Source organism: Alligator mississippiensis, chromosome 2 (assembly GCF_030867095.1).
Source record: "Alligator mississippiensis isolate rAllMis1 chromosome 2, rAllMis1, whole genome shotgun sequence".
Taxonomy (NCBI): domain Eukaryota; kingdom Metazoa; phylum Chordata; order Crocodylia; family Alligatoridae; genus Alligator; species Alligator mississippiensis.
Window position 1 is genome coordinate 53142881 of NC_081825.1, and position 17229 is coordinate 53160109.

At 42.6% G+C, this 17229-nt stretch overlaps 1 protein-coding gene across 4 annotated transcripts in view; it reads right to left on the reverse strand.

Moving 5' to 3' along the window:
- The window catches only part of ATP8A1 (ATPase phospholipid transporting 8A1), a 187471-nt gene extending 174061 nt beyond the window's left edge, over positions 1–13410 (reverse strand). For 3 of the 4 annotated variants that reach the window (XM_006278342.4, XM_014594927.3, XM_014594926.3), the window contains exon 1: positions 13263–13409. In XM_006278342.4, coding sequence (XP_006278404.1) covers positions 13263–13311 — 49 coding nt within the window. In that variant the 5' untranslated portion in view covers positions 13312–13409. Of the gene's footprint in view, positions 1–13262 lie in introns of all 4 variants that reach the window. The other variant, XM_019481062.2, reaches the window with a different exon arrangement.
- Between the last annotated feature and the right edge of the window lie 3819 nt (positions 13411–17229).

Here is a 17229-nt window from a genome sequence, read left to right on the forward strand (position 1 = left end):
CATGAGATGATTTGCGTTCAGATCCTAAAGAAAGGAAGGAAGAAGAGCAGCAGAGTATAGTCCCCGCACTTTAGAAAAGCAGACTTTGACTCAGGGAACTGATGAGCAGAACCCCCTGGAAGGCCAGTGCGAAGAGGAGAGGAGTCCAGGATTGCTGGCTGTACATTAAAGAAACCTTACAGAGGGTGCAAGAATGAATCATCCCTATATGCAGGAAGACCAGCAAGTATGGCACAAGACCAGTTTGGCTTATCAGGGAACTCTTCAGTGAGCTAACACACAAAAAGGAAGCTTACACAAAGTGGAAACTTGGACAAACAACTATGGAGGAATATAAGAGCACTGCTCAGGCATGCAGAGATGAAATTAGGATGGCCAAAGCACAACTGGAATTGCAGTTAGCAAGGGACATGAAGGGTAGCAAGAAGGATTTCTAGAAGTATGTCAGCAAGAAGAGGAAGATCAGGGAGAATGTGGGTCCCTTACTAAACGGGTGACGTGAACTAGTGACAGATGAATGGAAAAGGCTGTGAGAATTTCAGCACAGTTTGGGGAGGTGAGCAGGCAACAGTGGCAAAAGAACAGGGTAGGACTATCTAGAAAAACTAGGTGTATAAAAGTCACTGAGGCCAGAAGGGACGTATCTGAAAGTGTTGATTGATGTGATTGCCACAAGTTTTCAAAGATGATGGCCGGTGGCTCTGCAATCAGGAGAGGTCCTGGACAATCGGAAAAGGGAAAATATAGTGCCCATCTTTAAGAAAGGAAAGGAGGATCCAGGGAACTACAGGCAGGTCAGTCTCACCTCAGTCCCTGGAAAGAACTTGGAGCAGGTCCTCAAGCAATCCATTTCTAAGCACTTGGAAGAGAAGGTGATTAGGAATAGTCAGCATGGATTCACCAAAGGCAAGCCATGGCTGACCAACCTGATTGCCTATGATGAGATGACTGACTCTGTGGAGGCAGGGAGAGCAGTGAACATGATACATCTTGACTTCAGGAAAGCTTTTGATATGGTCTCCCTCAATATTCTTGCAAGCAAGCTAAGGAAGTACAGGTTAGGTTAATGGACTATAAGGATAGGAAACTGGCTGGATCATTAGGCTCAGAGGGTAGTAGTCAATGGCCTGATGTCTAGTTGGCAGCTGGTATCAAGTGGAGTGCCACAGGGGTTGGTCCTGGGGCCTGTTTTGTTTAGTATGTTCATTAACAATCTGGAAGATGGATGAAGTGCATGCTCAGCAAGTTCATGGAAGACACCAAGCTGGGGGAAGTAGTGGATACTCTGGAGGGTAGGGCTAGGATTCAGAGAAACCTAGACAAATTGGAAGACTGGACCAAAAGACATCTTATGAGGTTCAGTAAGTACAAGTGCAAAGTCCTCCACTTAGGACAAAACAACCTCATGCACCAGTATGGACTGGAAACCAATTGACTAAGCAGCAGCCCTGCAGAAAAGGACCTGGGCATTACAGTAGACAATAAGCTGAATATGAGCCAAAAGTGTGCCCTTGCTGCAAAGAAGACTAATGGCATATTATGCTGCATTAGTAGCAGTGTTGCCAGCAGATGGAAGAAAGTAATTATTCCCCTCTATTCTGCACTCGTGAGGCCACATCTAGAGAGTGCTGTGTCTGGTTTTGGCCCCCCTCACTACAGAAAGGATGTAGACAAATTGGAGTCAATCCTGCAGAGCACAACAAAAATGATTAGGGGGCTGAGGTGTAACAAGAAGCTCCTTCTTGCCTGCACCCCCCATTTTGTGCATTTCTTTTTCCTTCTGAGTACTGCCAGAGACCTAGCACACTCATTGCATGGGTGTGGCAAAGCTCAGAGCAAGCCAGAACACTGAAGTGGCTTTCTGTAGGAGAAACCTACAAACTACACCTAAGTGTCACTAAAGAAAACAAAAGAACTAAAATATCCACTTCAAAGACTGAAATTATATCCTGGTGTTAACCTAACTAGATGTCCCCAGTAGCCTCTGATCCTCACTACCTCACACTGCATTTTTATACATTTCTCACAGTGCATTTTTATACACTATCTGTCCCATCTTTGCCATGGCATTTTGTATTTTATATTTTATGCTTTTAAACCATTAAGGAATGTACTCCCTGTAGAATGAAGTTACACGCTTGATCGTTGTTAAAAACTGCACTGAAATTGTGATTGTAAAGTGACAGAATCTGCTATATTGGGCTATTTTTTTTATATAGTTAGTTAAGCCTAAACCACTTTGTGTGCTTAGTGCAAACAAAAAAGCAGGAAACAAGAATTATACATAAATAAAATAAAATAAATAAGCATTAACAACTTTTAAAAGTATAATGTTTTAAAACAATATAGATGCTAGTCTATACTGTGTTGTTTAACATATTAATTTGTTTACCTACATAGGATTCCTGAAGTAGACTTTTCTCAGATGATGTTGTTCCACCTTGTATTATCTTTCTGTATATTTCTTGTACTCTTTCAGGACAGTTTCTACACGTTATTAAATGTTTCTTCATTCTTGTTCCATTGTAAGCATACTCCTACCTGCATTATTTACATCTACCAACTGTCTTCCTTCCTTCAGTGGCTTGAACTTCACTATAATAATGCCACACACTAGTTTTTCTGATTAGGCATTATATTATGATTACTTCAAAGCAAAAACAAGAAAAAATTAACAAGATCTTATGCAAACGCTTCCAACTTGCCCAACTCAAGAAAAGAAATGAGACACTGCTCTGTGTTTGCTGAACTGAAAGCGAAACAAAAATTAATCACAGTTTTAGTTTTGCTTTCACTTGCAGTCTGAGATGAAATAAGAATTTTAGCTTTGGTTTGATGTGACCTGCAGCCAATTAGATGAATTCATAACTTGATTTTTGGTTTGGATTATGATGCAAGTGTATTTACAAATCAATAAAACATACATGTACTCTCTCTCACACTTACTAGGGATAATCACCTGAAAAACATTAATTACAATTTTGCAAATGCCAAGCTTTCCTAATATTCTATTGGCATCTATTCACTGTCACAGAAAAATAAAGCAGTGCAAAATATTCCAGAAAATTTTCTGCCCCACATCTCTGAGCCCAACACACTTCTGCTATGTACCATCATGAGACATCAGCTATCATACACAATCCAAATGAGGGTTGTCCAGCTTAAGTGGCTGGGGGCAGCATACCCTATAGGTTGCATCAGTGTGGTGCCATGGGATCTCTGGGTTACATGCCATGACAGCATGGCTTCCGCTGTACCATATGCACAAGTGTCCCAGGCTATGACAGGAGTTTCCCCTGCACTGCGGCCTGCACTGTACCATACTGTGCCCTGAGGTAGGGAAGGAAGTGGAAGCTGGAGAAGGGAGGGGAGGAGCCTGAAGCCCCTGGTTGCAGCCAGAGTGATGAGGGGAACAGCTGCTGGCTGGGCACCTGGGGCCATGAAAATTAAACCTTTGTAGGCCATATGTGGCCCACAGGCCAGAAGTTGAACAGCCCTGATCTAGATCATTCTTCTTACACCTGCCCACTGCTTGCTAGGGACAAAAATCTTGGTTTGCACCCGTCATCTGTAAACTAGAAAATTTAACCCTCCTACATGTGAAGTTCCTGCTAGAGTTAAGATTCCTCACATTGCATTTACTGTTCATGAAAGCATTAACACATCTATTTCAAGGCCTAGCAATAAGTCTAGGTAGTGTGGAATTTCACTCCATATACAATGCAGATCCACTGTCATTCACTCTTCCCATTAAGATTAATTCAGCCTGCAAACCTGTCTTTCTTTTCTCCATCTCTTTCAAGCTGGAGGAAGCAGACAAAGGGCTTCCAGCTACAAAGTCTGGTAAACTGGCTAGCTTTGACAGCATTTTCTTAGGGTTCCTTAGGAACCTGCAACTGTTCTCATGGACTTGGCTTGCAAATCTTTTCAACAATATACATACCACTGGTGGGCTCCCTAAAGAATGGAAAGAGGTAAAAGTCATCACAATCAGAAAATCTGATGAGCTTGATGATGATGATTTGAAAAGTTACAGGCCAATCTCTCTTCTGTCCATGCCTTATAAAGAGGTTAATCCTTGCCCATCTGGAAGCCACCCTGGAAGCCATCATACCCAAAAGAGCAAGGTAGCTTTTGGACAAAAAGAAACTGCTATGATCAGGTATTAGCACTGACCAGTCATATTGAGGCCAGATTTCAGCACAAATTAAAAACAAGTGCAGCATTTAGAGACCTTTCCTTTGCATATAACACTGTTTGGAAAAAAGGACTTTTGCTAAGGTTGGCGTAGGTCATCAGGCGCAGACCAACCTTCTCATTAATAAGTATCTTCCTATCAAACCGTAGATTCTGGGTACATCAAGGATTTGAGCTGCTGGAGAGTGCTAAATGACAGTCTCCCTCAGGGGTCTGTTTTTTCTCTGGTTCTTTTCCACCTTATACACCAGTGACATCCTGCCAACAGTGACGCATACATTTATTTATGCTGATGAGATTTTATTAGCCACACAAGGCGATTCTTTTGAGGCAACAGAAAAAGCCCTCGAAAATATTCTGCACACCCTAAAGGACTATTTCCGAACTTCGCACTTGAAATCTAATGCAGCCAAGATGGCAGTTTCCTTGTTCCACCTTAACTCTGAGGCTAATAAAATGCTAAATGTACAGTTTTGTGGCACTAGAAACACCCCAAAAAATCTACAATACCTTAGAGTCACTCTAGGTTGAACTCTCAGTTGCCTCCAGTGCTTCAAAATTACTGGCAAAAAGACAGCGATGTGGGTAAACATTATAGAGAAGCTCCACATCCTGGGGAAGCGATGCTCCTATCCTCCACAGATTAACCAGGCAATGGTACTCTCTACAGCTGAATACTGCGTTGCCATCTAGTGCCAAAGCCTTCACAGTAGTCACATTGACACACAGGTGAACATTGCCAGGTGAGTAGTAAGCAGCCCTCTAAAATCCATGCTGCTTTTGTGGTTGCTGGTGTTATCAAATATCACTCCCTCCACAGTAAGAAAGGATTTGGCCATACTTCAAAATACAGAAAGATCATGGCTGACCCTGAACTCCTGTTGTATGAAAATATCAGCCACCCACCAAGATGCTGGCTTAAGCCAAAGAAACTTTTCTGGTTACACAAGCTCTAACTTTTATCAAACAGCAGATGCTAAGAGCCACTGGTGCAAAATCTGGTCTGCAGCAACAGCATGCAAAAAATGTTGTCATTAAACTGACCATCAAGCTTCTGAGTTTCCACCTGCAATGTAAATAATGTACTACGCTGAACTGCATTTGTACAGGACATGGAAGGTGTGACATGTAAGGTGTGCCTTACATCAAGGACTTGCCAAACGGCATAAGCGGTGAGTTGCAGTCAATAAGCCACACTACAAACTCCTGCCCTGAACTTGCATACCATGGAGGGATTAAAGCAATTCACTTAGTCAACCCGCATGTCAACTGGCTATCAAACTTCAACATACAACTTTAATTAACCTGCACTTTTTCTACCCTTGTTTGCCCTAGCCATACAGAAGATTAAGAGGGAAAGAGTCTAAAATACCTTGTCCACTACTTTCACCCTACTGATCATTTTAATAAATTCAAATCAGCTCTACACAATATACCTGCATTGAATTAATCCATTGCAAAATGATGACCAATAACCAAATTAAGTTTGTACATTACTTATTTATCAAAGAGGGAAAGATGATATATCTGAATTGTTAAATAATTACTAAAAACAATTATTAAAAAAACCCTTTAAATTGTGCTCTTCTTGCACTTTCATTTTCTTGTGGAATAGAATACGCACCTTGTTACTAAAAGGCAGAATGAAGGATTTTTTTTCCCCAGAGTTATGGCTGCATAGAATAGGCACAGAACCTGACCTTCACCTGATTCACCTGCCCTTTCCCTGCTTAACTAAAGCTGGAACTTAACAGCTGCTGAAGACTGGTCTCCATGGGTGGAGCCATGTTTCTGAAAAGAGCTAGTCACAGGGTTGTGAAATAGGAGGAGACAGACAAGGACCAGCTAAAAAAACCCAACAACCCACCATTGACTTAAGATAGTTCACTGATCAAGCTAATCTATCAGGACCATTAAAAAGGGAGAGATGAAGAACAATTAGCCATTAAGTCAATTCACTCCCACAGCTGCCTGAACAGTAATGTCACAACTGCTGCAATGTGGAACTGGAATCAAACCAGGATGATTCTCTCCTGGGCATAAAACAAGTTCGCTGCTTAATAAAGCAGCGTTGGTGGGCTGATTTGGGGGAGAAGATGCATGTTATACACACGAAAATACAGTATAAACCTTGAACAAGGAACATGTAAGAGAAGCATAGATGGGACTATTTTTTAAAATCTGATATGTGATAGTTTATATATTTAATATTTTTCATAGTCTAAATCTTGTGTTTATAGTTGAGTATTTTTCTACTTATCCTCAGATGCTGATTTCCCATTTAAGTAGCTGTACTTAAACTATGAATTAGTTGGCAAGTTTTTCTCATCTTTTCAGTTAAAAGAGCAACACAGGGTACTTAGAAGCTGCACAAAACATTCCCTAGTTTAGTTGCCATTAACTACTGCTTATTAATTCATGTTTCTTTACAGTGGAAATCCTACAGCACTGGCAGGCATTAATCTAATGGTGTGATGGGTTCTGATCCCAAAAAACACGCATCCTGCATGGCAGGATGCAACAATTTTTGGAATCAGAAATCAAATGCGTCAGATACCAGTTATACACCTGCCAGTGCTGGGAGCGTGGCATAAGAAACCAGTCTCCAATGCCATGCTTCCCATGGTGTCCTTTCAATTGGTCTTTCAATGGCTCACATGGAGCACAGGATTGTGCAGAACTCACACGTTCTACTGAAGTACCATACAAACCAATGTGAAATGTCTTCAGTGTTGGTTTGCCATTTTACAGTGCAATAAATTGTCTGAACACGTGACATACTGTGAATCACATCGTAAATGTAACAACTGCTAGGAGTCCAGATGAACTCTTTCACACCATGGAGTCTGCAATATAACCAGCTTTCCTTAACTTGTACTTGGGCCTAAACTTCGTAATGTATTAATGAAACAAGTATCCCACTACAGCAAGCAAATCCAAGCTTCCTAAGTCTATATTAAAAACATGCATTAGCCTATGCACTATATTGTAATAGTATTTGAACTGCATATGTAATTTAAAAAGTGTCACAGTCAAGTTGTTTTATGTTTTTAGACAGAGACTTCCGGGAGACTTCAGAGAGTCTAGACTTCCTGGTAACTGTACTCGACAGCATAAGAGGCCCCTTGCAGTCCTATGTTCTTCTCACAATTTTTTATTGTGAGATCAAAATTTCAAAGGTTATTTTTAAATACAAACCTATGTCTGCCACTAGAGGGAAACAAGTTCACTGAATGGGAGACTTTCACACTGTATATACACTAGGATTTTGATTGGAACTCATGCTCTGGTCATCAGGTTTGGTTTTATTATTCATTTTAGAAACAAATTTTAAGTAACATGTCTAAAAGCAGGATATATTCATTCTTCCACATGTCTTTAACTCAAGCTTTTTTCTAAGCCTGTTCATTTACTGGACTTTCCCATGAAAACCACCTTGTCAGTCACTCACCTTAGTGTATCAACCTCTCCCTGAAGTAGTCTGAAATTCAGTGTCTGTTTTCTTGTTTTTCCACACACTACCAGCATTATAAATAAAGATGGTGATAAATATTTTTATTTATATGCTAGCCTTTCATGCATGACCTGTAACCTCAAAGGATTAAATTATATGAAAAGCTTAACAAGTTAATTAACCAATTGCTTTAAAAGTTTCTTCAAAACTTCACACATTTTTCCTTTGGCTTTACAGGGACTCTATCTAGCCGTTTTAACTCAAAATTAGCTCTCCTAATCAAGTTTATCAAGACACTTAATTTCTATAAGCCTAATATAACCTTACTATAATCTTATTTTTTCTGGCTTCATCAAAAAACATTTGCTGAACAACAAAATGCACATTTTTATTTGAGAATGGGAGAAAATTCCCACAATAAAATAATCCTCAAGTAAAAGTAAGTAATGTTTTAGAATTAAGCAGTTTTGAAATTGCACACTTAATAGGCTACAGAAAATGGTTTGCACCCTCTTCTTTAGTGGTCAGAAGTCCTGGCTCCATGGGACTAGAATGATTTCAAACTTTTTCTGACCTTATTTTTAAGCTACAAAAGACACCCTGACAGTCAGTTAAACATGACAGGCAGTTACATGACCAACAGTAAAACAGTTACTCCAGAGAGAAATGACTGGTAAAAAAAAGAATAAAAAAAAATAAAAAAGATACCACAAAAGCAAATGAACCATTACTTCATTCCTCTTCCCACAGAAAGAAAGGCTATTGTGAAACCTTTGCGTACAAGAGCTAAACAGTTGTTCACCTAAATCTTAGGAAACCCACGTCCTGTCAGAAAAGCAGTGTGCCAGAGTCTCAATGAATAAAAAGTTGCATTCCTTGTATTTGCCCCTTATAAAACAACAAAACTTTCTGAAGTCTGGGGTAGCAGTGATGCTAAACTCTCAGGACCAACAAGAATTGAATGCTGCAAGCAAGTTTTACAGAGTATGAGCTCCAACACAGCAATAGTAGTACAATTAGTCAGGGGAAAAGGAGACGGAAAGGGAAGTAACATTTGGCAAGAAGCATCATTCTTAATTCTCTAGATCAGCAAAAACATTGGCATAGATCACTTGACCAGTAATCAATGAAACATAACTCACAAAAATTTCATCTCTGCATATACAAAATCATTAAAAGGTGAAAGATGAACTAGTGGACCAGTTCCTTTTTCTGGGGGAAATAAAAAGCACCCATAGCATAAAGAAGTACAACCACGCTCAAAATAAAACAAATATTTGGTGGTTAATGTCAAAGGGTATTTCTATTCTGAAAACGGTCTATGCCAAAACCATACCTATTTTGAAACTGATTATATCTGTATCTTCATTTCACTACTCTCTATTCCTGTTACTGCTACATAGCCAAAGTTACCAGACAGCAAACCAATAGTGTTCTAGATATTAAATCAACAAAATGTTAACCAAGGTATAAAGTCTGTTTATAAAGACGAAACATAAAACAAAAAGAATATTATGCTACTTACAGGCAAGTTTACAGAGTTGGAAGTTAGAAAAGAATAAACACTGTTTTACTTATTAACAGAGTAGAGAATCTGGAAATTGCTGACAAATGCCAGATTCTCATTTTACCATTGATTTAGCAACAACTAATTAAATTACATCCTGAATTTGGTAATCTGTTGTAAATTAAATAATTAAGATAGAAAATATATTGGAGAAAGAGAGACAGATTAAGAGGAGACAAAATGAGTAACCTATTATCTGGCCAGTGAAGTCCCTGCTAAAAAAGTCAAAGGGCCATTCCTTGGAATTCTAACAACGTTCAAATATTCCATGATAAGTTTAGAAAAAGATGCCTACTTAATTTTGTAGTTATCTCTGCCCTTTTTTTCAGAGGAACACAACACAAAGAAAAAGCTACAAACAAAAAACAATCCAACTTTTTTTTCCTAACGACTAAACCCAGAACTGGAACTGTGACGGTCCAAAATTTTATATTGAACATGTTATCAAGCTAAACTCAGAAGCCCTGTCAGTTTCAGGAGAAAATAACAGAAAGATCTGTTCAATTAGGGAGATGTCCAAATAATGTAGTTATAATACTTGTATATATAAAATAATAATAATAAAAAAAATAAATAAATCAGTTTTACTAACTTGCTTTAGAAACTAACTAGCTTTCATCTCTCAACAATCTTGACATTTTACATAAAACTGGATTAACGGTTCAGATTTTACCATTTATTATGATTTCATTTTTGTTACCTTTAAAATTATTATATGAGGATTCCAATGATTTTCAGACTATGACTGCCCAGACAAATACAAGCAAAAAAGCAAAAACAAAAAACAAACTCTCTTTAAAAGTAAAAGTAACTAAACTTATAGTCTTATAGTTAGTTTTCTAGTTTCCCTCTTCATTTCTCAAGAGAAACAGGACTACTATGATTCAGAATTTCCCATACCCCAACTCCCTATGGTAATAGTGGGATTGCTTTTCCCTTTTCAAACACTGCTCCTTCCTTCCCACTGCCCAATTCAGCCTTGGTCTTCTGCCTCTCTGTCTACTTTTTATTTCAGCTCTAGGAAAGCCAAGTTAAACAAGTGAGTTCTACATTTCATTATGTGGATGACAAGTGAAATCCTAGTCTCATTCAAGTCATATATGTTATTTCATTTACCTACTGACCAAAGGTGTTAACAGGATGCTGGTGATGCATGGGGCACCGAAGCATGGCTACTGACTAGACACCTCACTCTTCTTGGAGCATAAGAAGTTGTAAAGCCTTGCCAAGGAAGTCCTATCTTCCACACTAATAAGCTTCATCCTGAGGTTAGCACTTCCTAGTTCTCATAGGAATGTGATTAAGAGAGCAGGACGAAATGAAAGAGACTGCTCTCATAGATAGATCTGATAGTTCCATGGACAGACTTGGTTAAAACTAAAACCCTTAATTTGATTCAGTTTATAAAAATATATAGTACTAGCACTTTGAAAATTTTACTGGCATGATCTGCTCTCTGTTGTTGGCATTGCTGCCTAGGCATCACTTGCTGCATTCTTAATGGTCTGAGGCCCAAACCCTATACTTCCTATTTGATATCTTAAGATGTAGTAGCCAAAAATTTGCATCTTGCTACAGGAGAGCAATTTATTCCAACTCACAGAGGTGTATTGCTCTCCCTTTCTCTCTTAGGGTTCTAATGGACAACCTTATGTGTTCCATAATCCAGCTCACTCAAAGGGGACACATCTACCTGAACCTTCTATCATGTCAGGAACCAGACTGCTCAGATGTGATGCCTAACTGACCTGAACACTGATTTCAGTGTAAAGCAAAGGAGACGAAGAAAAAGAACCCATCCATTTTTTGCCCAATAACTTAGGTGTTAAGGCACTTGTCTACTGTGGGCACTTAGGTTGCCTATACATGTGCTGGTTTGCATTCTAATCAAGTCTGCACCACATTCTAATTAGAACGCTCCAGTCTGGCCTCATCATTGAGCATATAAGCCCCAACAGATTTAAAAATGGTAGCTGAAGCACTTTATCTGAACCTCATTCAATGAGGTTTAGATAAAGCAACCCACTGGCATTTTTAACTCTGTGGGAGCTTAACACATATGACAGTGAGGCATTTCAATTAGAGCAGCTCTCTGGAAACTGCTTTAATTAAAATACTCCCTCCCCTGCAGGCACTTGTAGGTTTTACATCTTGTTAAGTCTGGGGGCTAGGCAAGATTAAGGACATCATTCATCTCTTCTGTTGAAATTAGCCCACTGGGCAACAAGCAAGAGTCAAGGGACCTGAAATAAAGCAAGCAGAAGGAAGCATGACTTTGTGGCCTAATGAAATAGGCACTTCTCTTGGAAGGAGGGAGCCCAAGATTCTGGTCCCTGATCTCAATGCTACTTAAGTTTTTTTTTTTTACATGAAATAGTTATTACAAAATACCCCTGTCCCATGCAACCCCACTCTGAAAACTGTCCTTAGACCAACTGATAATTGGGTTCAAAATGGTTCTCCACGCTGTAAAATGCACTCTTTCCACCAAAAAGCACTTCAAATCCAGAATATCCGGATCCCCCATTTTCCTTCCAGAGAGAACCATCTTTCTTTGAAGATTTATACTTTGCTGTATACCTAAAGAATTGTACTTTTCTTTCTAGAAGGTAAAAATCTAGAAATAGCTTATATCAAAACAGTTAATAGCCACTCACCTCATTAAAAACCTAATCCGTTTCTCTTTTACTTGTGAGCAAAGGAGTATCAATAGTTCTGAATGTAAGCCTTTAATAAGATGTATGGCATATAGAAGGGTGCATGAAATTTGGGATAATGATGAATGAAAACAATTAATTTTCAAAAACACAGAACTTAAAAATAAAAGGCCTCGTGCCAAAAGTAAACACTGAAGAAAACCTATTAAAATTGCATTCAACCATATTTACAAGATGTTGTTTATATACAGTAAGAGGTATACAACTCACACAGTTTATTTTTAAAAGGAACTTGATGAAAGCTCAGAGAACACTAGACAAAAAAATCTCCCAAAACAGCAAAAAGATCATTTCCCTATATCTTCAGTTTAATTTGAACTCAGCCTCTGATAAAAAATGACACCTTTGAAAAAATATATTTGGAGATAATGAATATAAGTACCAGGAAGTTACATAAGGTCAAACTGCCGCACTATCATAAGAGTAGCCCCAAGGTGAAAGTCACAACTTCATTTACTCTGAGTGGGAGGACATGCTTTGTTTGTCAGAACACATCTAATTTTCTACTCTCTCCAGGCATGTGGGCAAGTGGGACATCAGGCAGCCAAGGTTCCCACCGACCAGCTTCCCAGCTGGAGAAGTGCAGCTTCAGCCACTTCTAGGAGTGGCCCCTTTTTCCAGCCTGCCCCCCATCCAAAGCAGCAGCAAGCTTTGCTCAGGCAAACAAGAGGGAAAAGTAACCAAAAAACCAAAACAAGAAAACAAAAAACAACAAAGAGCAAGGCCTCAACTTCTCTCACTTCCCTGCATGGCCCAGCAGTCTGTGGCATGAGTCACAGCATTACTGCAGTCCTATATTGCATTCAAAGAAATAAACTGCCACACACAGGGAATGAGCAACTGTAAGGGTGCGAAGTTACAGCTCCCACCGCCACCATGGCTGCCTCATTGCCTCTGAACAGGCGACCCCTGATGACACATGATTCTCTGAGGACAGGCAATCACGGCTGTGCAGCGCAGTCCATGCAAAAAAACAAACGAACAGGTATCACTTTAACGCTTCTTTACATGACGCAGGCGAGCGCTTCCCGCAGCCGCCCGCCGATGCCACCGAGCCCCGCCCGGCTTTGCCCGGGGGCCGCGATGCTGCCGGCGGGAACTGCAAGACGCAGCTCCCGGTACAGCAGCAGCAGCAGCGCGGGCTGCTCCTCCTGTTGTTCGCCCCCACCACCGCCTGCAGCGGCTGGCGGGCGGGCGCGGACCCCATATGCCGTCGCCCACCAGTGCACCGGGGGGGGGGAGGGGGGTCCGCGGGCGGCGCCGAGCCCGCTACAGCCGCGGGGCTTCTGCGCCGTCAGGGGCCGGGGTGCCTCCGCGCCGCACTCACCCTCAGCCCGCGAGCGGATCTCGGACACTGTCTGCTGCACCGCGGGCATCGCCGCGGCCTCAGGGCCGACACTCGGCTACCTTCGCTCCGCACCTGTCGCCGCACCCGCTCCTTCTGCTGCCTGGCGGCCCCGAGCCACAACACTGGGGGGTGGGAAAAGGGGCGGGGCGAGCCCGACCTGCCAGGGAGGGGGGAGCGCTGGTTGGTCCCGGCCACCTGCGCGCGCCGCAGCGCCCAACTGCCCACCCGGAACGTACCAACTGCCCCTGCCCCCGCCCACTAGCCCCGCCCCCTCCCCTAAGTGAGCGCGGCCCGAGGCCTTGTGTGCACCTGGTTCTGCTTCCCGACGCGGAGCTTTTCATCTTTCCCTCCGCGTTGAGAAAAATGGAAGCGGCCGGACTTGGGCTCTGCTCAGCCCTTAAACTGCGGGGGAAGGGGGGGTCCGGTCTGGGAGCAGCGCGCGGCTCTTCCTGCCCGCCGCAGGGGCTGGCGTCCTCCCAGCCACGGCTGCAGCCCGCAGAAGGGCTTCAAAAATAAATGTAGGCGGCTCCGTCTCGTCTTTGTTTGCAATCGAAACCCTTTTCGAGCCCATGCGCAGCCCCCGGCGCCCAGCCGCGCCCGCGCTCGCCAGAGCCCTGGGGTGACGCTTCGCGCGGTCGCGCCCGGCCGGGACCCGCAAACCGGCCGCGCGCGGGGGGGAGCGGGGCGTCATGGTGATGGCTGTACTTGTGCTGACTGCCTGGAAGAAAATGGACACAAATATTAACAGTTAACCCCCCCACCCCCAACACTCTCTCTCTCTCTCTCAAGAAAAAAAGAAAACAAAAAAACTTGTGGTTGCTTGGGACAGTAGGTGTTTTCTAATCCAAAATGTCCAGTAAAAGCCTTTATAACGGGCCATGAACTGACTGCCCAGAGGAGTTTTCCATCTATTGACTCCTCTGTGAAATCCTATGAGATATGAACCTTCATTTCTACCCAGGAGAACTTTTACAATTTTTTCTCCAATGCCTGATGAAGGGTGTTTGTGCCCAAAAGCTTGTAACTAAAGAACATTTTTTTTTTTTTTGCAACTATCTTGTTGGTCTAATAAATGAGATAGTCTCTACTACCAGTCCTGATTGCCTTGTCTTTGTAACAATGCCTTACCTGAAGAACTGAAGAAACCTCTTTTGCTTACAAAACAGAGCACCTGTGCTTGTGGCAGGAAAAAATAATCCTGTTTTTCATACCTGTCACCTGTTGTGGGGGAGGGTGTTAGGTTTCCTGGTAAATCGGCTTTCAACCTTGACATAACAAGATTTCAGATTATGGATTTATTTGGGATGGTTTGGATAGGGATAGTCCTGACTCTGGCAGGGGGTTGGACTGGATGGCCTCAGGTAGGGGTGGTTTGGATCTCTTCCAGCCCCTCTTCTCTAGGAAAAAAACAAGCAAAAAATACTCCCCCCTCCCCACCCCCCAAAAAAAATCCAGACAACCCCCCTAGGTCTTTTTATTAAGTGTTGTCCCCCCAATCATTTAAGCAGTGGGACACACAACGGCCTTCACCCACAAAGTAAAGTGAAACACAAAAGATTCAGGAGCCTCTCTTTGCTCAACAACAGTTTGTTTCACAATTAGGCTAGGCTGGTTCAGGATGGGACAAGGTTATGCTACTTAATGGAATACCTAGGCTTAAAAATAATTGTGAATTGCACCCAAGCCTTTGGCCAGGAAAGCTTCTGGCAGCCTCTTGCTAGAACAATGTGTTCCTGTGCACCATCACTGCAGCATTCTTTCTTCCTGGTCTAGCCAGTCACATACACAACAAGGATTGCTGAGCAAACATTTAACCATGCGCTTTACTGGCAATAAATGCAGCATACTTGACAGTAAGAAGCAAATCTTATCACTGGTAGAAATATGTATACCTTTTAAGAGACACAATGTTGGTTAGATTCATCTGTGAAGGCAAGAGGCTGGTGGGCCAAGGAGAGTCACCCTCAGGAAAGAGCAGCTTTCCTTTTTTTTGTTTTGTTTTTGGTGAGGTTCAGTAGAAACTCTGCCAGCTGTATCCATTCAGAAGCGAATTAGCACAGGTCCTAGCTAGCAAATTGGGGCCTGGCCTTTCATGAGAGCTTAAAGACAGGTTGTATGATTACCAGAGCCATCCCTAGGGGTGTGCGGGGCCCAGGGCATATCGGCCTGTGCAGGGCCTGGGGGAGCAGGATGACAAGCAGCCGGAGACGGCAGCACTCTTGGCAGCGGCACGTGGCAGCCATGGCAGGGCCTATACGGCACTGACCATGGGGGCCCTGCCAAAGCATGGGGCCCAGGGCAGTCACCCCAATTTGTCATCCCCCCCTCCCCCCCCCCAGGATGGACCTGGTGATTGGTGATTACATTTCCATTCCAGACAGACTTGTCATCATTGTGGGATTGCAACAGCAAATTTGAATGTATTTTCTGATGAGTACCATATGGGCACATCCCCGCAAGCATGCACGTGCAGTTTGAGGTGCTGCAGACCCTACACATGTATATGTTCACCGCACTGCTAATTTGCAGCACAGTGGGGTTTTTTGACCCTGGGAGATCCCAGTTGCAAAAAACCTGTGCCAGAAAAAAGCAGGGCAGCGCATGTGGCAGCAGTGAGAGCAACCTGAAATTGGAGCCTGGCTGGCCCATGCTCCCGCTGCCAGCAAGGCTTCATGTGCTCAGATTGCCACTGTTGGAGACTCAGGAGGACCCCAGGACTCCAGAGAAGGCTGCTGGGGCTAGCCTGGGTGCTGGCCTTAGCCACCCTCCCTCCCTTACCTCCCTGGGGCAAGTTGCTGTGTGCCATTGCATGCAGACAGCTGGGTTCCCCAGGGGCAACTAGCAGCAGCACAAATATGTGCCACAGCTTGTTGTCCCTGGGAAATGTACATTCCCGCTCATGGGGATGTACCCATAACAAATGGATATATTAAAGATTTTGTTTTATTTAGTATCTTCCATATTTGAGTTTGGAAGACAGATACATATGGATCCTCAGTTGCTGAAATGAGCTACAACAATGGCTATTTAGATCAGGACTGGCACCTTTCTTTGTTAAATCATATCCCATTTATGTTTAAATTAACTTTTAAACTAATGCTTCCAACTGTCCATCTGTGAACAAATTATCATATAATTTTGCCATTTTAGTGCTATTATCCATATTTCAGTGAAAGTAACACAGCAATAAAATCATCTACCAAATATAGTAATTTCACTATACATTATTTTGTGGATATGCTATAATCTATCCAGCGAGATGTGAATGTTCAATATTTCCAATTTAAAGATTTTTTTCTGTATTTACAATAGCAATTAATGACCAAATCACAGCATATAACTCTTTTATTTTGATTTTTATCCTTGAGGCTGTAAGATTTTTTCTAGTTTTAGTTTTTAGGATGTTTATCAAACCTCAATGGCAAAATGATCACAGAAGCAAAAGAACTTTGTAGGAAAGTGGGTAAACCAAGTTAGCCAAGCAAGCTTCATCTGTTTGATTATACAACAGACATACTATTCATCTAAATAGCATTTGTATGGAACAAACTGTAGTTTAACAAATAATAGTTTAACAGAGCGCGCAAACAGGGGGAGGGCTAGGGGGGACTGTCCCCCCAGGCTAGGGAACACCCCTGGGGCTAACCCTCGCAGGCACCGGAGGCACTGGATCCCCCCCCAGTGGGGGAACACAGGGGGCGGGACTGCCGGCGGGCGCTTCTGGGAAGACCAGTGTGCCTGATTGGCTGTTGGGGCAGCCACAGGAAATTCAAACCGCGGCCCTTAAAAGCTGTAGTTTGACATAGCCCCCAGCACTCAGGAGCAGAGGAGGGAATTGAGCACATATGTGTCCCTGCACACGTGTGCCCCCTTACCTGACCCAAGGTGGAGGCGGACACAGCAGCGAAGCCAGCAGCGGAGGCAGCAACAGCAGATCCCCAAAAGG